Source organism: Aquarana catesbeiana, linkage group LG02, assembly GCF_042186555.1.
Source record: "Aquarana catesbeiana isolate 2022-GZ linkage group LG02, ASM4218655v1, whole genome shotgun sequence".
NCBI lineage: Eukaryota > Metazoa > Chordata > Amphibia > Anura > Ranidae > Aquarana > Aquarana catesbeiana.
In genome coordinates this window covers 590,338,626-590,364,418 of record NC_133325.1, presented here as the reverse complement: position 1 = coordinate 590,364,418, position 25,793 = coordinate 590,338,626, and the positions used below count along the sequence as shown (strand labels likewise).

Genomic DNA, 25,793 nt, shown 5'->3' with positions numbered 1-25,793 from the left:
TCGCCGTGCAGGGAGCCGGCGCCATTTTGACCGCGTGTAGTCCCGCCGGAGCTCCGTGGTTAAAATACTCCATGATGAGTGGTGGGTGAGCAGAGGAGGACCTGGTGGCGTGTCCCTGGGGGTTAGCTTCCTTATTTTTCCTCGGTTTTCCCATGATCAGCGGGGTAAGTATGCAGGTTGTAGCGGTATGCAGGCAGGCCAGGCGAGGAGCTTCAGCGCGACACGTCCGTTCCAGAGGCCATCCAAACCACACCCCCATTATGGGATTTTTTAATGTATGGTTGAAGGGCAATTAAAAAGGAGCTTTGGTTGTAGAAGTCTTTTTGGTGAAATTAAAATTATCTTTCAGCCTAGGTTCACACTAATGCGGTATTGGATTTGCAGCTATTCCTGTTTGTTTGCCACACCGCATCACATTCTCACTCTGTTCATGCGAACCGCTGCAGGTGTCAATGTTATGTTAACGACACCCCAAAAATGGTTTGCAAAACACAGTGCGATTGGCAGAATCGGATCGCATGGGCGTGAACACCCATGCGATCTAATTCCAGTGTGACAAAAAAGGTTCTTGTACCTTTTTCATGTGAGTGCGGTGCAATTTGAGCCATGCAAAATTAATGGACTCAAATCGCACTACAAAAATTGCTTGTGATTTGAACAGGAATGTGGTGTGATTCCTGTCCGAAATCACATGCGGTTCCCCGCTTTGCACCAGTGTGGATTTAAGCTTAGTCTCAAAAAGTAGCAACTGATAAGAATACATAAAATAACATAAAAAGAAAATATTAGCAGAATTCATTTTTTTGTCATAAAGTGCAGAATGCAGGTTATTATCATGGCTTATATGCAGCTGCCTTCAGATTATTGGACATTGGCAAAAAGAGAAGGCTGCAGGGACACCCCCCCCCAGCTAGCCTTAGTTGTTTGTTAATGTTCTTAGGTGTACTCTACTGACAGAGGCTTTCATTTTTCCTCTGGAGATTTTTTGCCTCTGTCTTTCTCTGATTATGATGATTCTATCAAGATTCCTGCTGCACCATAGCTATTGTGGCTTCTACTGCAGTTTCCAAATCAGCTTACTCCTCAACAGCACCTTGGAGGACCATACTTAAATCCCACTGGTTTGAAGAAGCTGGGCCTGCCTGTAACATTGCAGACATACCCTGAATCCTGCTGCAGGTGGTCCCCTTGGCACAAAGTGCAATGTGTGAAACTAGCCAGAGGGTGTTTTACCAGGGCTGTGGTCTGCCAGAGGCAGAACCCTGTCCTTAGAGACCCCTGTGAGAGTATGCCATCACAGAAGGCAAAGCCAGGATGGGATTTACAGAGTGGCAGCACTTTAAACATTCATACCCAAGGCTACTTCCTATCTACTAAACCCCGTTGGGGTGTGTGGGGCCAGGGACCACACTTCTGTTAGTCACAGTTGGGAGCCAGGAGCACTTGTTTCATTTTAAAGTTCAGCACCATTTCTTTGTATTGGCACACCTGGCCCGGTGCTACTGCACCTATGCGTTTTTTCATTTAAGGCGACTAGTGTGCCTGCACCACCATTGCACTCACTACGCCTCTGTACCTCACTCTACTATGGCTGTGTGCCCTGCCTCTTCCTCTTTCTGGGTGTGCTTTTTGACAAGCAATGGCTTCTGGCTTTTCTCCACTGGCACAGTGTCTATGCACTACCTGGGTTTACAGCAGTATATAAATGCTTTGTATCAAGGTCTAAGAGTCTTCCCTCTCCACACACAGAGGTCAATATTACCCTTCTTGGGACAATATTTCACAAGCATAACAGAACACAAGGGCAGGGGAAAAGTGTCAGATGGACTCACTGGATCAAGCTCTGCACTTAGCACCAATAGGGTGGGTAGTTTATACACTCAGAGAACCCTTTTTTCTGACTTACTGTCTTCCTTTGGCCATTCTGCTGGCCCATCTGCCACCCAAACTTCTTTTCCTGTTCAAAGCGGAATTTAATAACACAAGGTCCGATTTCATGGGCAGAATTTTAAAACTTGTTGAGGCCATAGATGGCAGGTGTCACACACTGCCTGTGCCCCTTTGACCTCCCCTCCTGAATCAGTCTTTGACTTTTTCCTTGAGCCAGATACGTTCTCTTGAGCCAGACGAGGTGATAATTCAGGATGACAATTCTGATTTTTAGGAATTCTATCAGCATAAATATGATGCTTATAGCAGAGATTTCATTCAAGCTTAAGGATACTATACCTCCTCCTTCTGATGATGTATATTCCTGCCTAGCATTTGAGCAGCCTGCATCTGCTCAACCCAAGGTATCCAGCATGAGGTTCCTTAAATTGCCTAAACTAGCTAAGACTTTTCTGATCTACCCGGTGGTATAGGGTGTCATGTATAGGGACTTGCCTCATCTAGAGAAGATTGCTTCCTCTGGACTTTGTGGTTTCATAGTTGCCTTTCTCCCCATTACAGCATGTGGGTCTGCTTACTGCTGACCAACAGCCCTTGTCCCAAGAGGGCATTACCCCATACTAACTGAAGAATGCATTTAAGACTTCCATTCTATGCTTTTTATGGTTCCCAGACCAAATGGAGGAATTAGCATGAAAATTACCAGATAAAGTCATTACTCATGTTGTGGGTTACCTGGGCAATCTCTTGTTAAAAGACCAGATGTCGCTGTCCAGCATCCAGCAGATAGTGCAGATCTTTAATCTGAGGAAGTCATAGCTGGACCTATCTCACAGATTGGAATATCTTGGCCTGGCATTAGGCAGGGACCTTTCCAGAATCCTCCTACCATGGGACAAAATTCTGTACCTCCACTTTCATACTTGGGCTCTTTTGACCCAGGGGAAGCCCTCACTTTGTGCTTGTATGAGGGTTGTGGGTCTCACAGTTTCTTCCTTCATGGCTGTGGTATATGCCCAGTTTCCCTCCAGTTGCAACTCAATATTCTGGCAGTGCGGGGAAAAAAACGGACTCCTTGGATTGCTCCATGTGTCTGACCCCCAAGGCCAGACTCTCTGTAGTGTGATGGATTTCCAACCTAGTGCTAGAGAAAAGCCCTTTTCTCCAAAACCATGGGCAATTCTCACAATGGTTTTCAGCCTGGTGGGCTGGGGTGCAGTCCTGTATGCCCTTTTGGTAAAGGGGACTTGGTTATTGGCGATGACTCATGTTCTCATCAACATTAGACTCCTCTATTGCAAGAAGATCGACAAGTCAAAAAACGCTATGGCTGTGGCCTACATCAACCATCAAGGAGGCACCAAAAATCGCACCACACAAAGGGCAGTAGACTTGACTCTTTCTTGGGCAAAATAAATCATTCTAGCCCTGTTCACAGTCTACATCAGTGGAAAATTGGCCTAAATCCCCCCTCTCAGTGGTGTTTTTTTGATAAGGCCTTGTGGAAATGTGTGGTGTATGTGCCCTACTTAATACAGCATTAAGGCTACAAAGAGGAGTTATTAATTCAGTGTACACCAAGAAAGTTTCTAGGTAAGGATAATGCTATTTTAATCCCTGCTGCAAGTCACATAACAGATCCCTTTGTTGTTGATTGTGGTTGACTGTTGAAGTATTGTAAGTCTTCAGACAGGCAGAGCAACAGAAGACAGCCAGGCCTAGTACCAAATCAATCCATACAAGAGTGGTTGGACATGTCAGAGGTAATTACCAACAGAAGTGTGATAATCAAGGGAAGGGCGCTGCTTACAACAGATATTTAAATTGCGTGTGTACTACCACCTGTAATACTAAATAAAATTAATAATATATATATATATTATTAATATATATATATATATTTTTCCTTTTAAAACAGGTGTCATAAATATAAACAACCAAATGCAGTGTGAAAAAAATATATGTGGGAAAAATGTAATAAATTGAGTCAATATAGAGTCCAATTCTGTAATATAAAAAACTATCCGCAATATAAGTCCATATTCCCAAAAGTGACTTGTGCAAATTCCAAGTGATAACGATTTATCACAATTTCTGTGCAGAAAATGAATGAGGTGACTTTTCCATGCTCCCCCTTAGGTTTATGCACTCACCAGAAACCCCTACCCCTGCAAGGGTAAAGAGCATGTAGTCAGATATGCCTCCGATCCTGGTGTCCCAATAATCAGTATGACCTCCTGCTCCTTGGCGTTGCTTGTGTAAAAGGATATCCACATGGAATTAATAATAAAAGCGGGCACTCATAGCATAAATCTGATAAACCCAAAATTTATTTGCCAGTTTACATTAAAAAAAAATAAAATAAAAAATAAAAAAAAAATTTTTTTTTGATTTTATCGGATACACCTCTGACTCAGGGGATTCCATTGTGAAGGTATAACCTGAGTTAACCACTGTAGTGGGCTCTCCCAAAGGTGATAAGGACAGTCTCTGGGATCCTTAAGTCTAGTACTCACTGTATAATTGAGAGGGATGTAGGTGTGGCACTGTTCACGTGTTATAAGGTGTATAAATTGCTGTGTGATTAAAATAAATTTGGGTGTACAATGAGTCCTGTGTTGGTATACATTGCTCAAGTTAAAGTGACTAGTGCTAAATATGTTGTGAAAAATATAAACATAAATAAAATAAGTATAAATTCTAAGTGACAGGTGCTTTTGTTCTTATGTGCTTCAACCTCTGAAGTCAACACGTAATGGTCAAATGATACAATCCGTATACATATTTACAGTCCTTCAATACCTAAAAAAAAATGTTTTTTTGAAAAAAAATTGCATGAAGAAATTATTCCCAAACAAAGTAACAGGTGCTCTTCAAAAGGTGACACTAGTGCTGTGCTGGTGCTCTTTATAGTGCCCCTGTAGGAAATGCACTCACTGGAAATCCTCACCCCATACAGGGGTATTGTGCATTCACAGTATCTGCCACTGTGCAGCACTCTGTAGATCCATGGTATGCTTTTTTCCTAATCCTTTATGCCTCCCACATATAGAAGAAGAAAGCGTCCATAGCATAATACCGTTTTTAAAAAATTTAATCAAAATAGTGGAGATATACTCACATTTACACAGTATGTTAAAAGCAAGTAGAAAAAACACAAGAAGCCAGGACAATACACGAGCCACGGATCTGACTAGGAAGTGACGCAAAGTAACTCCACCATACGCATTTTGTCATCTGGAGCGGCCATCTTGCTACACTTCCTATCCTTTTATAGCAGGTGGTGACCCACATTATCCCGATCATATGATAGCGGCCATTTTTGGTTAGTCCGAAAGACAAAAGGTTTCCTTTTAATGTCATGCACAGCATTTAAACTTTTATACCCAATGTTAGTGCCTAAAATCCGTAAGTATATATCAAATCATGCGCATGCCAGTGTGCTGCCCCTTTGTCACTGCACATGCCTCACCATATTATCGTGAGTGGGTGAATTTAATGTATTGGTCAATTTAGTTAATCCATGGTTGTACTGGCCAGAAGTCTATTAGATTGGTGATAGGGGGGTCACCACATGCTATAAATATACAACACCGATATACGTTGTACATAACAGAAAATCCCTGGCATTTCAAAGTAATCTGATGATTATATATATATATATATATATATATATATATATATATGAAAGTTATAAAATATGAAGATGAAAATAAATATCACGCGGCTTCATCCTTTTAGAGCAATCTAATGGAATGGGATGTAATAGGAGGTCAAAAATACATAGATGGTTCTATAAGATTATGATGAATTATTGTAATAAATTCAATATGAACCAAATATATTTTTAAAAGTGTGTTACCTTACAAGATATATTTTTTTAAAAGATGTAAAAACATAAACAAATATAGGAAATATTAGATATTGCCCATCCCTTAAAAAAAATGTACATTTTGAAAACGTTAATGGACCTAGAGCTTTGGAGATTAGTCTTATTAATAATTGTGTACTAGTATGTATAAACTTTAGTTTGGGTAGGTCTAAAATGCAATATATTACAAATCCTATTGTTGCTAAACAGACGTTGCAACTTTGTTCAGAAAGCACTGTAAGGATGCCATAAATGGTGTGGAAGATATCATAAAGGCTACGTTCTGTTAGGGATTCTACCTATATATTTGATCATATATGGGAACTTCCATATCTTTATGTTCAAAAATTGGTGATGAAACAATTTAGGTCTATGTGTAAGGTACCTGGTAGGAGAGCCTGACTGTAGGAGAAGACCTCTCATACAACGCTGGTTCAGGAGCCACTGGAGTGGGGACAGTGGTCTCCTGAGCGCAGTGGGGTAGGAGTGCCTGTATAGTCTCTGATGTGGAGGCAGAGATCCCTCCTGGGATGGCCGAGCTGCAGGTGAGTGGAGACTGGAATAGCAGTAACTTGACTCACTGGGTTGCAGGTGAGAGGAGACTGGAACGGCAGCAGGCTTGACACACTGGATGGCTGAGTTGCAGGTGAGAGCAGACTGGAGCGGCAGCAGGCTTGACACGCTGGAGGGAGAGATCACTGAAGCTGAAGCTGAAGGTGCAACAGCAAGTGAACAGTAGGCACAAGCAGAGTCAGACAGTCCGGGTCGGCAGGTAGCTGGCACAGGTAATAACGGCAGACTAGGCAGAGTCGGTGAACAGGCAGGGTTCGGCAACGGTAGCAAATACGGACAGAAGAGTAGTCAGACAAGCCGGATCGGGATAGGAGCAGGTCGGATGGTCAAACAAGCCGGGTCAAGATCAGGTAGCAGACAATCAGGATACGGGTCAACAGATTCACAGAGCTGAGACGAAGCAGCGACGTCCTCATGGAACAGGGGAACTTTTATGTGCTAAGATGGCGCCAAACCGGCGCTAACGCGAACGCGCGCGCGGGCACCCGCGCCGCGCACCCGCGCACGCCCGAGCGCCGCGCTGATGCACAGCAGTTTGATGCTGTGTCCGAATGGAAGCGCGCCGACGCATAGGCGAACGCAAGTGTCCTGGACTGGTGCTGGTGGATCCCTGACACTATGTCTATATTCAATCCTGCAGGTTGGAGGGTGTCAAGTAGGAAAATCCATTTTGTCTCGTTTTGTGAAATTTTTATTTTCTTATTCTCTGATCTCCAATGGCCCTTTATTTTATCAATGGCATAAAAAAACATACATGATGGATCTCTCCAATGATAGTCTCTAAAATGCTTAGATACACTGTGCTTATTGAATCCATCTCTTATGTTGTTGATGTGTTCCCGCATTCTGACAAACAGGGATCCCGTCGTTCTACCCACATATTGTTTGTGTCATGGGCATTCTATATTCTATTCTGAACATCCCTACAGACCCCAAAAATGGGGAAGAGAAAACAGACCAGAGGTAAATGACGGGTGATTAAGAAAAAGAAGGCAAGAGCATTAGGAGGAGGAATTTTTAATTTAAGTGAAGTCATTTTAAATGAAGAAGAATTAAAAGTATTATATTTGGGACTGAAATATGCACCTGACAAGGATGTAGACAAATTTGAGGTCTTTATAGACCTACAAAAATTTGTAAGAAAATTTAATATAAAAAAGTTCTTTGCCTCCAAAAAAGGGAATCAACAAGAAATGGAACATACACGGTATAAGCATTCGAATCTAAAAGATAATTTAATTTTTAACCCTAAAATGCAACACAACGAGCGTTTAGAGGTTTTCAAAAGGATGGTGGAAGAAGACATTACAAAATTTAAGGTGAAGAAATCCAGGAGAGAGAATATTTGGAAGATAATAAAAGAAATAGAAAAGAAGAAAATCAAACAACAAGGAGCACTCACATGAGTGTAGACGGGTAGGCCGCACACCCCATACAGTGCATAAAAAAGACAAGAGAGAACCCCCTATCGGGGCTTTTGAACAGCCAATGAAGTGCAATAAAGATGGTTGAAAAAATTGGATTTTATTAGTACAAAAATATATAAATAACATTAAAAGAAAAAATTCATTGAAATGAATGCTGACTGTTAGAGTCAGGACACGAACTGGGTATGGCGTACATATGCAACAGACAGCAGTTTACAGTGAAAACCAATGCAGGACACAATGTATACGGGGCAGCCTGAATTCCCCCAATTGTAAGCGTTAGGTTTAAATAACAATGAGCGCCTCTAAATAAAGACAATAGGCCGTACAATATATGTGGGACAACAGTAATTGTATATAGTAATCCTGACGCGTTTCGACCCTTCCTGGGTCTTCTTCAGAGGATGGTTGTCCACACTAAAAGAGGGTAACATATATCAAACATAACATCAAATTACCACGGTGCCAGAAACCATGCAGGCATACCCTGTAATGTAATCAAATAAGTTATATAGTTACCTATCACAGGAATTGTGACATTACAAATGTCGTTCTTGACATTGCAAAATGTTTAGGATGATACAGTTATTTCTTCGCTCCCCTGTCTCCCCCGTGTCGGACCAACTCCCCCAGGGACGGGTGGTGGATCAGATGAGTCTTACGAGAGATCACGCTTACCAGCCCCCCATATGGGAGAGGGAGGGAAAAGAAGGGGCGAGACGGGCAATCCAAAACCGCACCCAGATAGGATTCACGTTAGTACTACAAATCAAAAAAATGAAATGAAAAATAATGGAGGGTCAGTTGGTTCATACCATGTAGTTGGGAAGTTTACCAACCATGGAGTTCTATGCGCTTACTAAATTATGAGTCCATGGATATACAGGAGGGCATTGCTGAAAAGTGAAAAGGGGAAGGGAACAAAGGGGGAGGAAGGGGGGGGAAGGGAAAGGGGGAGGAAGGGGAAGAAGGGCAGGAGAAGGAAGAAGGGGAGAGGAAGGGCATGTGAGGAAAGAGTGAAGAGGAAAAGAAAGAAAAGGGTGAGTAGAAAGGGAGTGAGTGAAATACAGTTGATATAGAAAATAGCAAATGCCCTGCTGACAATGGTTAACCATGCGACTTCAAAATATATGGGGAAATTGATAGAGTGAAAGCACCAACAAACCACAAAAAAATGGATGAGTGAGCAACGGGAGAAAAAAAAGGTGAAGGAGCAGATCAACGGAGTTGGATGGGACAAAAGGACGGATGAAACAAACAACGGGGGAAGGGGAGGGGAAAGAGAGTAGGAGAGGGGGGGAGGGGGAAGGGACGGGGAAAAAGGAAGGAGGTACAAAGGGAAGGGGAAAAGGAGGGGAAGGGAAAGGGGGGGGAAAAGGGGAAAGAGGGGGAAGGAGTGGATAAAAGAGAGGGAAGGAAAATGGGGAACAAGGAAGGGGGGGGGGGGGAGGGGGGAAAAGGAAAAGGGGAGGAAAAGGGGAGAAAGGAGGGGAAAGGGGAAGGGAGGGGAAGGGGAAGGGAAACTGAGGACGGACAAGAAAATGAAGGAAGGGAAGAGCAAGGGAGAGGGGGGGGGAAAGAAAGAGGGGAAGGGAAGAGGAAGGGGAAGGAAATGAAATAAATTGATAAAAGGGGGGGGGGAAGGGAGAGGGAAGAAAAGGGGGGAAAGAAACAAGGGATGTGCAGGCAAGGTAGTGGTGAATAAGTGGGAGTGAGAGAGAGGTGGTAGGGAGGGAAGAAGGGATGTGAGGAAGGGAGTGGGGGGAGTAGGGAGAAGAAGTGTGGGATGCTTAATGACAATATGTGGAAGGAGGACAGTGGATGAAGGGGAATTACCCCTAAATGCAACATACACAAGTGAACGTGAGAAAAACACACCAAAACCAGCAGCACCAAAAAAACAACAATACTGTGACAAGTGCAAGGGTGGTGGTGGGACTAATTACCCAGTCAAGCTGAACTGAATAATAGAGTTGGTACATTCGTTATTCTGAATAAAAAATTATGACAAAGTTAAGAATAGTTTCAAAAAAGAAACAAGTTGCTAAAAAGCTTGTATAGGTATGTTACCATCATTTCGGGTACACTTACCACTTTGATAGATTAGGCGGCACCTTGCCTGGCGTCTCTGCGTCAAAGAGAATCCAATAGAGTGCCTCTGGAGTTTCCTCTGTTTATAAGGAGTGTCAATTGACTAACTCCCATCAGGTGCAAGTGTATGGCCGCCCCCCCCGGGCCCCTCCCCCCACCCTTCACCGCAAAGGGGGGGAAAACGAGCAACACAGCTGTGTGCTCAGCGTGACCCCCCGGCGTTCCGGAGAGGAGGAATCCTCCGGGCATCCCCGTACACCTCCGTCGCAACTGCGCAGGCGCCGCTACATCACGCGCACCAGGGCGCGCGCGCGTGAGCACGGCGTCCGGAAGGGATCCGGGACGCCGCTGGCAGGGCAAGAGGTGTCCACTGACGGCGCGGCCGCCTAGTGGGCACATTAAGGAGACGCGGGCCCAAGCATCTCCCCTCTCACCCTGCCATGAAGACACATAAGTGCACCCCCGCCCCCAGAGGAGGAGGACAGGCACTGAAGGAGAGGTGGAAGCAAACATCGCACCATACAATTATACATCCGATGCTATGCAAAGATTTCTAATGAAGAAATAGTGTTGACAATCCTCATCACTTATTCACAGGGTACTGCGTGCATGGTCCATGCAGGGCGGATTGACTACATGCTGACCATGCCGTATACATCGTTCGTAACATGTCATTGTTAGTTTAAGCAGGGTTATACACTTATAATGGCATCGTCCGCTTGCAAGTACATATTTACATAACATATATACAAAAAGAAGAAAAATAAAAATTGCATAACATTACATGTTGTTACATATAAAGAACTGAGAACTGCATTTAGGCTAGATTTTCCTCAAAGAGGGAGAGCGTTTTAAAGTGTGTGGTCCATTAGCGTTTTAATCCCATAATCTACACAACCATATGCACATCATGCGTCTAGAAATAATGGAGAGAACAGTGGTGACATAGATGGTTATACATGGGGAAAAACCAGGCAGTGTACATAAGACTGGGAACACTGGGTGGGTAAAGTGGTGGTGGGAGACTCCACTTGGGTCAGCATAAAAAGAAAGAAACGGGGGAATGCAGAAGGGGGAAAGGTAGGGAAGGAAATTGGGGTAGGGGGGGAGGGGGGAAGTAAGGGGAGGGGGGGGGGGGCAAGGGGAAAAAAAAAAAAAAAAAAAAGGGAAGGGGGGGGGGGGAGGAAAAGAGGGGAAAAGAAGGGGAGGGAGGGAGAGCAAGGAGAAGGGAAGGGATCAAGCGGCAATATAAAGTGAAAGTTTTATTTTCAATACATTATTGTCGCTTCCCAGATGAGAACCCCTGCAAGAAAGGGGCATATGAAATTGATTCATTCAGGCCTGGTGGAGAGGTGGCCTGCAACTGGAATATCCATCTCTGCTCTTTCTGCAGCAGAGACTTATTCCAGTCGCCGCCTCTGATGGGAATCTGTATTTTATAAAGGGCCACAAAGGTAACTCTGGGGACACTGTAATTGTGTGTGCTAATTATATGCCTCCCAATAGGGAGGTATGGTTCCCACCTCCATGCTATAGATATGTTGGGAGATGCGTTTCCAGAATTCCTGCCTGGTTTTCCCCACGTAGTATGCACCGCATTCACATTCCATCAAATATACAATTCCGCGAGTGCAGCAATTCACAAACTGTGTGGGTGTGAAGGTGTCACCATTAGGCAACATAAAGATTTTATCCTGTTTGATGAGTGAACAATATGAGCAATGTCCGCAGGGAAAGAACCCACTGCCGGACAGTGCTTCAATCTCATGTTTGCGTTGATATATTCACTCCGAACGAGCTTGTCGCGTAGTGACATGGCTCTTTTGTATGTTATGGAGGGTTTTTCATGAACGAATCCACGCAGTTTTGGGTCATCCGTGAGGATGTTCCAATGACGCTCTATAATCTTTTTAATAACTTGGTGTTGTCGAGAATACCGCATGATAATTCGGGTAGGGTTACATTCAGCGCCTTGGGGGGTTTGGATTTAAAAAGTAGCTGAGATCTAGAGTATCCTAACGTTCGGTTATAGGCTTTTTTGAGGCAAGATCTACTATAACCTCTTGCTAGGAGTCGATTTTGGAGCCCCTCTGCTTCTTTTTTGAACAAAGTGTCGTTTGAACAGTTTCGCCTAAGGCGCAAGTACTGTCCGTAGGGATCGAGTTCTTCAATGGGATCGGATGAAAACTCTCAGAGTGGAGAACCGTATTCCCAGCAGTCGTTTTTCTAAACAGGGTGCTAGAAAGGTGTCCATCCCCGGTGACTGAGATGGAGACATCCAGGAAGGTGACGCTGTGGGAATTGTGGGTCATCGTAAACCTCAGGTTGCGATCGTTTACATTAATTTTACGAAAAAATTCAAGTAGTTTGATCTCAGGTCCCTCCCAGACGACGAAGACGTCATCGATATACCTCAGCCATTTGGTTATATGGCTGGTGTACTCGACAAGGTCCTCGTCGTCCAGGAGGGACTTCTCCCACTCCCCCAGGTACAGGTTGGCGTAGGAGGGGGCACAACAGGTCCCCATAGCCACACCCTGCACCTGGAGGTAGTGGGAGTTGTCAAAGCAAAATGGTTATAGTGCAATATATAGTGTAGCCCAGTCAAGATGAATCTGGCCAACGCTGGATCGTATTGGGAGTGCTGTTGCAGGGCCCTTCGTACAGCAGTCAAACCCTTGGAGTGGGGAATGCTGCTGTACAGCGCCTCAACATCGATGGTTACCAAGATCACATTTTTAGGTATCTTCAGATCATAAATAAGTTGTAGAAATTGTATTGTGTCCTTGACAAATGAGGGCAGGGACAGAACAAGAGGTTGCAAGTGTGCATCTATAACCCGACTTAGATTTTCCGAGATAGCTCCATTGCCAGAGACAATGGGGCGACCTGTGGGTTTGGTCGGATTTTATGTATCTTGGGTAGACTGTAAAATGTGGCTACCCTGGGGTGTGGAGTTCTAACAAATCATAGATGTCTTTGGTAATTTCCCCTCTATAGAATGCATGGTCGATCATATTATAATATAATAAAAGATGATATTGTATGATTGATGTTAAGGACTGAGATTACTTTGTACCATTCTTTGTTCTTTAGTATGTCAAGACACATTGAAACGTAGTCGTCATTATTCATGACGACTACGTTACCCCCTTTGTCCGAGGGTTTTATCACAATATCGGAATTTTTCTTGACATACTAAAGAACAAAGAATGGTACAAAGTAATCTCAGTCCTTAACATCAATCAATACAATATCATCTTTTATAATATGATCGACCGTGCATTCTATAGAGGGGAAATTACCAAAGACATCTATGAATTTGTTAGAACTCCACACCCCAGGGTAGCCACATTTTTTAAAACTTTCACTTTATATTGCCGCTTGGATCCCTTCCCTTCTCCTTGCTCTCCCTCCCTCCCTTCTTTTCCCCTCGGTTTTCCTTCCCCCCCCCCCCTCTTTCCTTTTTTTTTTTTTCCCCTTGCCCCCCCCCCCCCTCCCCTTACTTCCCCCCTCCCCCCCTACCCCAATTTCCTTCCCTACCTTTCCCCCTTCTGCATTCCCCCGTTTCTTTCTTTTTTATGCTGACCCAAGTGGAGTCTCCCACCACCACTTTACCCACCCAGTGTTCCCAGTCTTATGTACACTGCCTGGTTTTCCCCATGTATAACCATCTATGTCACCACTGTTCTCTCCATTATTTCTAGACGCATGATGTGCATATGGTTGTGTAGATTATGGGATTAAAACGCTAATGGACCACACACTTTAAAACGCTCTCCCTCTTTGAGGAAAATCTAGCCTAAATGCAGTTCTCAGTTCTTTATATGTAACAACATGTAATGTTATGCAATTTTTTATTTTTCTTCTTTTTGTATATATGTTATGTAAATATGTACTTGCAAGCGGACGATGCCATTATAAGTGTATAACCCTGCTTAAACTAACAATGACATGTTACGAACGATGTATACGGCATGGTCAGCATGTAGTCAATCCGCCCTGCATGGACCATGCACGCAGTACCCTGTGAATAAGTGATGAGGATTGTCAACACTATTTCTTCATTAGAAATCTTTGCATAGCATCGGATGTACAATTGTATGGTGCGATGTTTGCTTCCACCTCTCCTTCAGTGCCTGTCCTCCTCCTCTGGGGGCGGGGGTGCACTTATGTGTCTTCCTGGCAGGGTGAGAGGGGAGATGCTTGGGCCCGCGTCTCCTTAATGTGCCCACTAGGCGGCTGCGCCGTCAGTGGACACCTCTTGCCCTGCCAGCGGCGTCCCGGATCCCTTCCGGGCGCCGTGCTCACGCGCGCGCGCCCTGGTGCGCGTGACGTAGCAGCGCCTGCGCAGTTGCGACGGAGGTGTACGGGGATGCCCGGAGGATTCCTCCTCTCCGGAACGCCGGGGGGGTCACGCTGAGCACACAGCTGTGTTGCTCGTTTTCCCCCCCTTTGCGGTGAGGGGTGGGGGGAGGGGCCCGGGGGGGGCGGCCATACACTTGCACCTGATGGGAGTTAGTCAATTGACACTCCTTATAAACAGAGGAAACTCCAGAGGCACTCTATTGGATTCTCTTTGACGCAGAGACGCCAGGCAAGGTGCCGCCTAATCTATCAAAGTGGTAAGTGTACCCGAAATGATGGTAACATACCTATACAAGCTTTTTAGCAACTTGTCTCTTTTTTGAAACTATTCTTAACTTTGTCATAATTTTTTATTCAGAATAACGAATGTACCAACTCTATTATTCAGTTCAGCTTGACTGGGTAATTAGTCCCACCACCACCCTTGCACTTGTCACAGTATTGTTGTTTTTTTGGTGCTGCTTGTTTTGGTGTGTTTTTCTCACGTTCACTTGTGTATGTTGCATTTAGGGGTAATTCCCCTTCATCCACTGTCCTCCTTCCACATATTGTCATTAAGCATCCCACACTTCTTCTCCCTACTCCCCTCACTCCCTTCCTCACATCCCTTCTTCCCTCCCTACCACCTCTCTCTCACTCCCACTTATTCACCACTACCTTGCCTGCACATCCCTTGTTTCTTTCCCCCCCTTTCTTCCCTCTCCCTCCCCCCCCCTTTTATCAATTTATTTCATTTCCTTCCCCTTCCTCTTCCCTTCCCCTCTTTCTTCCCCCCCCTCTCCCTTGCTCTTCCCTTCCTTCATTTTCTTGTCCGTCCTCAGTTTCCCTTCCCCTTCCCCTCCCTTCCCCTTTCCCCTCCTTTCTCCCCTTTTCCTCCCCTTTTCCTTTTCCCCCCTTCCCCCCCCCCTCCTTGTTCCCCATTTTCCTTCCCTCTCTTTTATCCACTCCTTTCTCCTTCCCCCTCTTTCCCCTTTCCCCCCCCCTTTCCCTTCCCCTCCTTTTCCCCTTCCCTTTGTACCTCCTTCCTTTTTCCCCGTCCCTTCCCCCTCCCCCCCCTCTCCTACTCTCTTTCCCCTCCCCTTCCCCCGTTGTTTGTTTCATCCGTCCTTTTGTCCCATCCAACTCCGTTGGTCTGCTCCTTCACCTTTTTTTTCTCCCGTTGCTCACTCATCCATTTTTTTGTGGTTTGTTGGTGCTTTCACTCTATCAATTTCCCCATATATTTTGAAGTCGCATGGTTAACCATTGTCAGCAGGGCATTTGCTATTTTCTATATCAACTGTATTTCACTCACTCCCTTTCTACTCACCCTTTTCTTTCTTTTCCTCTTCACTCTTTCCTCACATGCCCTTCCTCTCCCCTTCTTCCTTCTCCCGCCCTTCTTCCCCTTCCTCCCCCTTTCCCTCCCCCCCCCCTTCCTCCCCCTTTGTTCCCTTCCCCTTTTTCACTTTTCAGCAATGCCCTCCTGTATATCCATGGACTCATAATTTAGTAAGCGCATAGAACTCCATGGTTGGTAAACTTCCCAACTACATGGTATGAACCAACTGACCCTCCATTATTTTTCATTTCATTTTTTTGATTTGTAGTACTAACGTGAATCCTATCTGGGTGCGGTTTTGGATTGCCCGTCTCGCCCCTTCTTTTCCCTCCCTCTCCCATATGGGGGGCTGGTAAGCGTGATCTCTCGTAAGACTCATCTGATCCACCACCCGTCCCTGGGGGAGTTGGTCCGACACGGGGGAGACAGGGGAGCGAAGAAATAACTGTATTATCCTAAACATTTTGCAATGTCAAGAACGACATTTGTAATGTCACAATTCCTGTGATAGGTAACTATATAACTTATTTAATTACATTACAGGGTATGCCTGCATGGTTTCTGGCACCGTGGTAATTTGATGTTATGTTTGATATATGTTACCCTCTTTTAGTGTGGACAACCATCCTCTGAAGAAGACCCAGGAAGGGTCGAAACGCGTCAGGATTACTATATACAATTACTGTTGTCCCACATATATTGTACGGCCTATTGTCTTTATTTAGAGGCGCTCATTGTTATTTAAACCTAACGCTTACAATTGGGGGAATTCAGGCTGCCCCCGTATATATTGTGTCCTGCATTGGTTTTCACTGTAAACTGCTGTCTGTTGCATATGTACGCCATACCCAGTTCGTGTCCTGACTCTAACAGTCAGCATTCATTTCAATGAATTTTTTCTTTTAATGTTATTTATATATTTTTGTACTAATAAAATCCAATTTTTTCAACCATCTTTATTGCACTTCATTGGCTGTTCAAAAGCCCCGATAGGGGGTTCTCTCTTGTCTTTTTTATGAAATAGAAAAGAAGAAAGAAGCAATTATACGCACAGCCGATAAGGGAGGGGGATTGATCATCCTCAACAAAAAGGGACTAAGAAACAGAAATGAATAAGTTACTGAGGACGCAAGACACATAAAAAACTTCAAAGAAACCCAAAAATAGAATATGAGAAAAAATTTTAATCTTTCATTAAACGAGGAAAAAACAAAGAAATTTCAACAAAAAAGCAAGCAAGATATTTAATTCCTGACTCAGCAAAAACACCGGTCATTTATTATGTTCCAAAATAGACTCACTTTTTTCCAGGTTAGGAGAATATCTTGATAAATACCTACAGCCGATGGTATCAGAAGGTAAATTGTATCTGAAAAACAGCAAGCAACTGATTTCAGAGCTTAGGAAGTGGGAGAAGAAGACATCCTAGTGACAATAGATGTATATTCTTTGTACACCAACATTATACAAGAAGATGGAGTAAGCAGTGTAGAATGGGCACTGCAGAGACAAACCGATCTACAGCAAGAACAAAAAGTATATACTGGTAAGGGCTAAAGTTGGCAATGAGCCATAACTATTTATGGCACAAGGGAGAATATTACACCCAAACAAAAGGGGTGGAGATGGGAGCAAAATATTCTCCCAGCGTAGCGCATTTGTTCCTAAACAGGTGGGAAGAAGAATGGATATATAGTGTGAGAAGAGAAAATCTTAAACTGAACCATAGGTATATTGATGACATTGTGATAATATGGCGAGGTACTGACTATGAGCTACAATAATTTTTTGATGAAATCAACCAAAATATCTACGGGTTAACCTTAACAGGAAGCTGGAGCAGACAGAGCATCAATTATTTAGACCTACAAGTGTATAAAGATAATGGCAGCTTGTGCACTAGGTCACCATCCACAATGGATAGGGAATATACCCAAAGGCCAACAAATGCGTTTGTGTAGAAATTGTAGCAATTAAACAGATTGCAAAGAACAATCAAACATATTAATCAAAAAGTTCATCGTGAAAGGATACAAAAAGAAAGAATTGCTGATTCTAAAAGAAAAAGTCAAACTGATGAACAGGGATTTGATGATAGACGGTAGAAAGAACAAGAATAAGAAAAAACATATTGATATGGCCTTTTTTACCCGCTACAATAAACAGTACAAATCCTTGGAAAAGGTAGTAAAAAAGCATTGGACCATCCTGCAATCAGATAAGGTCCTAAAACAATACTGCCATAAAGACCAACCTTCATTTACAGAAAAGCACCTTCTTTAAGAAATAGATTGGTCCCTAATGCCCTAGACTTACCAAAACAGATAAAAATGTTTAAGGAATTTAAAGGGTTCTATAAATGCAGAAAATGCCTTCCATGTAGAGTCAGTAAGAAAACAGACAGAAAAAGAACAAGCTTTGCATCTACAGTCACAGGAAGAGGGTACAAAATTAGGGAATGAACCTCTTGGCATCCGCGCTATAGCCGGATGACGGCCACAGCATTGGACCATCCTGCAATCAGATAAGGTCCTAAAACAATACTGCCATAAAGACCAACCTTCATTTACAGAAAAGCACCTTCTTTAAGAAATAGATTGGTCCCTAATGCCCTAGACTTACCAAAACAGATAAAAATGTTTAAGGAATTTAAAGGGTTCTATAAATGCAGAAAATGCCTTCCATGTAGAGTCAGTAAGAAAACAGACAGAAAAAGAACAAGCTTTGCATCTACAGTCACAGGAAGAGGGTACAAAATTAGGGAATGAACCTCTTGGCATCCGCGCTATAGCCGGATGACGGCCACAGCACAGACCCCTGCAGTGTGCGCGCTGTGATCACCGAGTCACTGAGACTCGGGTGATCACAGACCCGAGTAAGGGGGTCCCGGCCTCATACCATGTGATCTGCTGTCAGCCAATGACAGCTGATCACATGACATAAATAAAAGCTCGGTAATCATTTTTTTTCTCCTCACGCTGACAGTGTGAAGGGAAAAAAAAGCCGATCACCGGCTTATCTGTAAGGGACATCGGCCCCGAAGAGGAAGAGGCAAATATGCCTCATCTGTGCCCACCAGTACCCCCTGCCAGTGCCACCTGCCATTGCCACCTGCCAGTGCCCACAGTGCCCACCAGTGACACACCTATCAATGCCCATGAGTGCCACCTATCAATGCCCACTAGTGCCACCTATCAATGCCCACCAGTGTAACCGATCAGTGCCCATTATTGCCACCTATCAGTGCCCATTACTGCCACCCATCACTGTCCATCACTGCCACCTATTGGTGCCCATCAGTGCCGCCTCATCAGCGTACATTAATGAAGGAGAAAAATTACCTGTTTGCAAAATTTTATAACAAAATATTAAAAAAAAAAAATTTAAATTCAGTCTTTTCAAATTTTTTTAACAAAAAATAAAAACTGCAGAGGTGATCAAATACCACCAAAATAAAGCTCTATTTGTGGGGAAAAAATTATAAAAATTTCATTTGGGTACAGTGTAGCATGACCGCGCAATTGTCATTCAAAGTGCATCAGCGCTGAAAGCTGAAAATTGGTCTGGACAGGAGGGGGGTTTAAGTGCCCAGTAAGCAAGTGGTTAATAACATGCACTAGCACCCACGTAACGTACATTATAGAATGCCCATATCACAAACAATATGTGGGTAGAACGATGAGACCCCTGTTTGTCAGAATCCGGGTGCACATAAACAAAATAAGAAATGGATTCAATAAGCACAGCGTATCTAGGCATTTCAGAGACTATCATAGGAGAGATCCATCATGTATTATTTTTTATGTGATAAAAAAATAAAGGGCTATTGGAGGGGAGAGAATAAGAAAATAAAAATTTCACAAAACGAAACAAAATGGATTTTCCTACTTGACACTCTCCAACCTGCAGGGATGAGCATAGACATAGACCTAAATTGTTTCATCACCAATTTTTGAACGTAAAGATATGGAAGTTCCCATTTATGATCAAATATATAGGTAGAATCCCTAACAGAACATAGCCTATATGATATATTACACACCATTTATGGCATTCTTTTTTTTTTCACAAAAAAACAGTTATGGCATTCTTACAGTGCCTTCTGAACAAAGTTGCAATGTCTATTTAGTAACAATAGGATTTGTAATATATTGCATTTTAGACCTACCCAAACTAAAGTTTATTCATACTAGTACAAAATTATTAATAAGACTAATCTCCAAAGCTCTAGGTCCATTAACGTTTTAAAAATGTAAAAAAATGTTTTTAAGGGATGGGCAATATCTAATATTTCTTATATTTGTTTATGTTTTTACATCTTTTAAAAATATATATATATCTTGTAAGGTAACAGACTTTTAAAAATATATTTGGTTCATATTGAATTTATTACAATAATATATCATAATCTTATAAAACCATCTACCAATTTATTTTTGACCTCCTATTATACTTTGTGTCCCATTCCATTCAATCGCTCTAATAGCATGAAGCCGCATGATATTTTTTAAATTTTCATAATTTTTATAATTCTCATGTTTCATATATATATATATATATATATATATATATATATATATATATATATTTCATCAGATTGCTTTAAATAGCATGATGTTATTTTTATAAAAAAAACTGAAACTCCAGGGATTTTCTGTTATGTACAACATATATCGTTGTTTGGTTGTATATTTATAGCATGTACAACCACAGATTGACTAAATTGACCAATACATTAAATTCACCCACTCACGATAATGCCAAAGGGGCAGCATACTGACATGCGCATGATGTGATAAATACTTACGAATTTTAGGCACTAACATCAGGTATATAAGTTCAAATGGGCAAATCTTGCTGTGCATGACATTAAAAGGAAGCCTTTTGTCTTTTGGACTAACCAAAAATGATCGTGATCGGGTTAATCTGGGTCACCACCTGCTACAGATTAGGAAGTGTAGCAAGATAGCCGCTCCACATGACGTCTTGATGATGAAACGTGTAGGGAGGAGTTACTGAGCGTCTTTGCGTCACTTCTGGTCAGAGCCATGGATTATGGATTGTTCCGGCTTCTTGTGTTTTTTCTACTTGCTTTTAACATACAGTGTAAATGTGAGTATATCTCCACTGTTTGATTTAATAAAATTTGTAAAAAGGGTATTATGCTATGGGAGCTTTCTTCTTCTACATGTGGGAGGCATAAAGGATCGTATTAGGAAAAAAGCATACTATGGATCTACAGAGTGCTGCACAGTGGCAGATATTGTGAATGCGCAATACCCCTGTGTGGGGAGAGGATTTCCGGTGAGTGAATTTCCCACAGGGGCACTGATAAAGAGCACCAGCACAAAAGATTGAAGAGCACTATGGTCACCTTTTAAAGAGCACCTGTCACTTTGTTTGGGAATCATTTTTTCATGCAATTTTTTAATTTAATTTTTTTTATGTATTGATGGACTGTAAATATGTATACGGATTGTATCATTTGACCATTACGTGTCAAATTTAGAGGTTGAAGCACATAGGAACAAGAGCACCCCTCACTTTGAATTTATACTTATTTTATTTATTTTTATATTTTTCACATTTTTAGCACTAGTCATTTAACGTGAGCAGTGTATACCAATACAGGACTCATTGTACACTCAAATCTATTTTAATCACACAGCAATTTATACACCTTATAACACGTGAACAGTGCCATACCTACATCCCCCTCAATTATATCCTGTACTCTACCCAGGTGGCTGTATCTGTAGGGGCAGCAGTTCCTTAATTATTTAGCCTACTGCGCAGAACCACCAACACACCTTTCTTTCTAGTACTCACTGTGCTCTGGGTACTGTAATGCTTTCTTGTAGTACCAGCTAGCCTTGGTACTGGATGTCATTCAGATCCTCTGTAGACCTCCTGCACTGGGGACTCTGGACGTGGGTCTCCGCACTCTGGCTGGAGCTGGAACCCAAATGGATTTCTTCTATTCTGCAGATAACAGCCCAGAGGGTCTCAGTCCTCAGTTGGGTCTTCTTCCCATAAGAACATAGACCCTGCTGTTCCAGGCCCCATACTACTTATGCATACCCAGCCCCCTTCTGGCCACTTTTCATGCCAGGGATTGACTGAGGCTGTAAGAATATGCAGGCGAGGTTATGTCTCCTCCACTCACTAAATTCTGGAACCTGCTAGAATCTATGGGAAAGCAGCAGAGCCTGCAGCCAGCAGAACTCAAAACAGCCAAAAGCAATTAAACGCTTATTGCTCAATTGCTCATCTGCTGTAGGGAAGCCAAACACTTAATTTGCCTCAACTATAGCAACTTAGCTAGGAGGAGGCTACACCTACAGTATAAAGATTGACACTTCGGTTACAGCTGCAGCCTGGTGTTGTTGCAGTGCACAGTGGCAACCAACCACCTGGTGGTAAATGCTCAAGACTGACATTTACAGTTACCTTTTGCATTGTGGGTTTCTGACAGCATTAGAGAGTGCAGAGAGTCTGTGTATTCAGTTAGACAATGGGGGATCAGCAGGAAGCAAAGCCTGTTTTTCGGTTTAAACTTGTTCAAACATCTATACACACTGACATTTACGTTTAGCTCATCTTTTTAAATGAATATCTAGGTTATTGTTCTTTTTTTAATTAACTGGTGCAGTACATTTTCATATCATCGCAATATTTTATAAAATGTAAAAGAATAAGGTTGTAGTAATTTTTTCAGTTCCACACTGCCTATTATCACACGCATTACCATTTGATTCTATAGATTACTGGGAGCCGAAACTTGCTAGACTGAACAATGCAGGTTCATACAATGCTTGGAGTGCACACATGAATACATCTTCATTGCCATGGTTACAGGTATGTGTTTTCAATACCTTTTGAATGTGTTTATCCCGGGGCATCCTGTACCCTACAAGCTAGAAGAATTAGCAATTTCGTAAATATATGTTGTATGCATTATACATAGTCAGCTTTCCTGAAGTGATCTTGTAGTATAACTAAGATCATAAGAAAAATAATATGTATGATGTAGTCTGTAAAACGTAATACCATAGGATTTATTTTTTATCTTCATTCTCCTTTGTAACATATTTTTACTAGATTTCGATCCTACAAGTATAAAGAAATGGGGGAACTAATGCGCAAAACCAAACTGTATAGAATAGGATATAAAAGGATGGGAGAAGCTCCCACACAGATAAAATATACGAATAAGTGAAGTATGTGGCGCTAACTAAAGTGCAGGAATGAATCAATATATATATATATATATATATATATATATATATATATATATATACACTAAATAGAACCGCTCACACACCTGACAAGTAAGCGTGTAGAACAGAAGAGGCAAAATAACAAATCTTCTCTACTCTTCTCTAGATCACTGGTAAAGTGCACCAATGCCACAGATTCCAAACAGCAATCTAAAATAACATCCAGTGTGTATATAAGGTGCATCAAGTGAAAAATATATGACAGTCCTAATCTAATGATATAATGACAGATAATGAAAAAAAAAAAAAAGAAATGTGAAAAATAAAAATTTCTGAATAAATCCACTGTTCTCCTGGAGTGTAAAAGGTGAAATTCAAAAAACAAAATCCAACAAGTGATAAACACTAATATGAATAAGTTCACATATATAAGTTCATGAACTAAATCCGTGTGCAAAAAAAAAAAAAAAATTGTGCAAAAACAACTTTCGATCGATGTCAAATTCCTCCAATCACATATATAATATCTGTGGTGCGCCACACGATTCTCCCAGCCTCTGACCTCAGATGGAGACCCCTATGGGTCGAGTCAAGCCTTCAGTATAGAAAACAGCAGATCCCAGCACAACGCTCGATTTCCAATGATTGTCCCGACTGTCCCAACAATAGCGGATTTTTGGGGGTGACTCCAGGCTTAACCGATGCGGTGAGTACATGAAATAAAAGAGGGTGCCTCCATCGTGTAGTATTACCCAAAAAGGTTCTTTTTAAAACAAAGGAGTAACTTACAGTTTAAAATCAGATAATCCAGCAAACAGCAGAGTCCTTCCGGTCTCGGCCGCGACTGGAAGTGACGACACCTGGCTCTTCCCTGACGCGTATCGTCACTGAACACGTGACTTTACCCTTTGATAAAGTCACGTGTTCAGTGACGATACGCGTCAGGGTAGAGCCAGGTGTCGTCACTTCTGGTCACGGCCGAGACCGGAAGGACTCTGCTGTTTGCTGGATTGTCTGATTTTAAACCGTAAGTTACTCTTTTTTTTAATAAAATTCTTTTGGCAAATACTACACGATGGAGCCACCTTCTTTATTTCAAGTCCTTACCACATCGGTTAAGCCTGGAGTCACCCCCAAAAATCCGCTATTGTTGGGACAATCATTAGAAATCGATTGTTGTGCTGGGATCTGCTGTTTTCCATACTGAAGGCTTGACTCGACCCATAGGGGTCTCCATCTGAGGTGAGAGGCTGGGGGAATCGTGTGGCGCACTGCGGATATTATATATGTGATTGGAGGAATTTGACATCAATCGAAAGTTGTTTTTGCACAATTTTTTTTTTTTTTTTTTTTAGTGTTTATCACTTGTTGGATTTTGTTTTTTGAATTTCACCTTTTACACTCCAGGAGAACAGTGGATTTATTCAGAAATTTTTATTTTATTTATTTATTTATTTTTTATGTAAGTCATTATATCATTAGCCACTTGACAACTGAGAACTAAAACCCCCCTCCTGCCTAGACCAATTTTCAGCTTTCAGCGCTCTCACGCTTTGAATGACAATTACTCAGTCATATAATACTGTACCCAAATAAATTTTTTGTCCTTTTTTTCAAATAGAGCTTTCTTTTGGTGGTATTTGATCACCTCTGGGTTTTTTATTTTTTGCGCTATAAATGAAAAAAGACAGAAAATTTAGAAAAAAAAACGCATTTTTCTTAGTTTCTGTGATCAAATTTTGCAAATTATTAATTTTTCTTCATAAATTTTGGCCACAATTTATACTGCTACATATCTTTGGTAAAAATAACCCAAATTAGTGGATATTATTTGGTCCGTGTGAAAGTTAGAGAGTCTACAAGCTGTGGTGCAAATCATAAAAAATTGATCACACCTGATGCACTGGGGGCCTATCTCATTTCTTGCGACCCGAACAAGCCAGGAAGTACAAATACCCACAAATGACCCCTTTTTTGAAAGTAGACAATCCAAGGTATTTAGTAAGATGCATGGTGAGGTTTTTGATGTCATTTTTTCCCACAATTCTTTGCAAAATGAAGATTTTTTTATTTTTTTCCCCACAAAATTGTTATTGTAACAGGTTATTTCTCTCACATGGTATGTATATACCACAAATAACACCCCAAAATACATTCTGCTACTCCTCCTGAGTATTACGATACCACATGTGTGGGACTTTTTCAAAGCCTAGCCACATAGAGAGGCCCAACATGCAGGGAGTCCCATCACGTGTTCTAGGAGCATAAATTACACATCTAACTTGTTGACTACCTATTACACTTTTGAAGGCCCTGGAGCACCAGGACAATGACACGTGACACTGACGTGGCACTGATGACAGATGGCACTGATACGTGGCACTGATGACACTGATGTGGCACTGATGACAGATGGCACTAATACGTGGCACTGATGACAGATGGCACTAATACGTGGCACTGACAGATGGCACTAATACGTGGCACTGATGACACGTGACACTGATGGCACTGATGACAGATGGCACTAATAAGTGGCACTGATGACAGATGGCACTAATACGTGGCACTGATGACAGATTGCACTAATCCGTGGCACTGATGATAGATGGCACTAATACGTGGCACTGATGACAGCTGGCACTAATACGTGGCACTGATGACACATGACACTGATGACAGATGGCACTGATACGTTGCACTGATGACACATGACATTGATGACAGATGCCACTGATACGTGGCACTGATGACAGATGGCACTGATGACAGATGGCACTAATGACAGATGACAGTGGGGACAGATGGCAGTGGGGACAGATGACAGTGGGGACAGATGGCACTGACAGGTACTGTGTGCACTTTTTTTTCTGTTTTTTTTTTTCTGACACTCAGGCTGCAGCAGTTCGCTCTCCCTCCTCACACGCTGTCTCTGTGTGAGGAGGAAGAGCCGGCGATGAGAGATGATCTCATATGTTTACATATGAGATCATCTCTCATTGGCACCGCCAATTGCACTATAAACGGCCGCT

The 25,793-nt window shown here is 42.4% G+C and overlaps 1 protein-coding gene across 1 annotated transcript in view; it reads left to right on the top strand.

Annotated features, from left to right (window-relative positions):
* Positions 1-25,793, top strand: part of F5 (coagulation factor V) — a 164,785-nt gene that overhangs the window by 116,109 nt on the left and 22,883 nt on the right. The window contains exon 21 of the mRNA XM_073616258.1: positions 22,305-22,399. Within this exon, the coding sequence (XP_073472359.1) occupies positions 22,305-22,399 (95 nt within the window). The remainder of the gene's footprint in view (positions 1-22,304; positions 22,400-25,793) is intronic.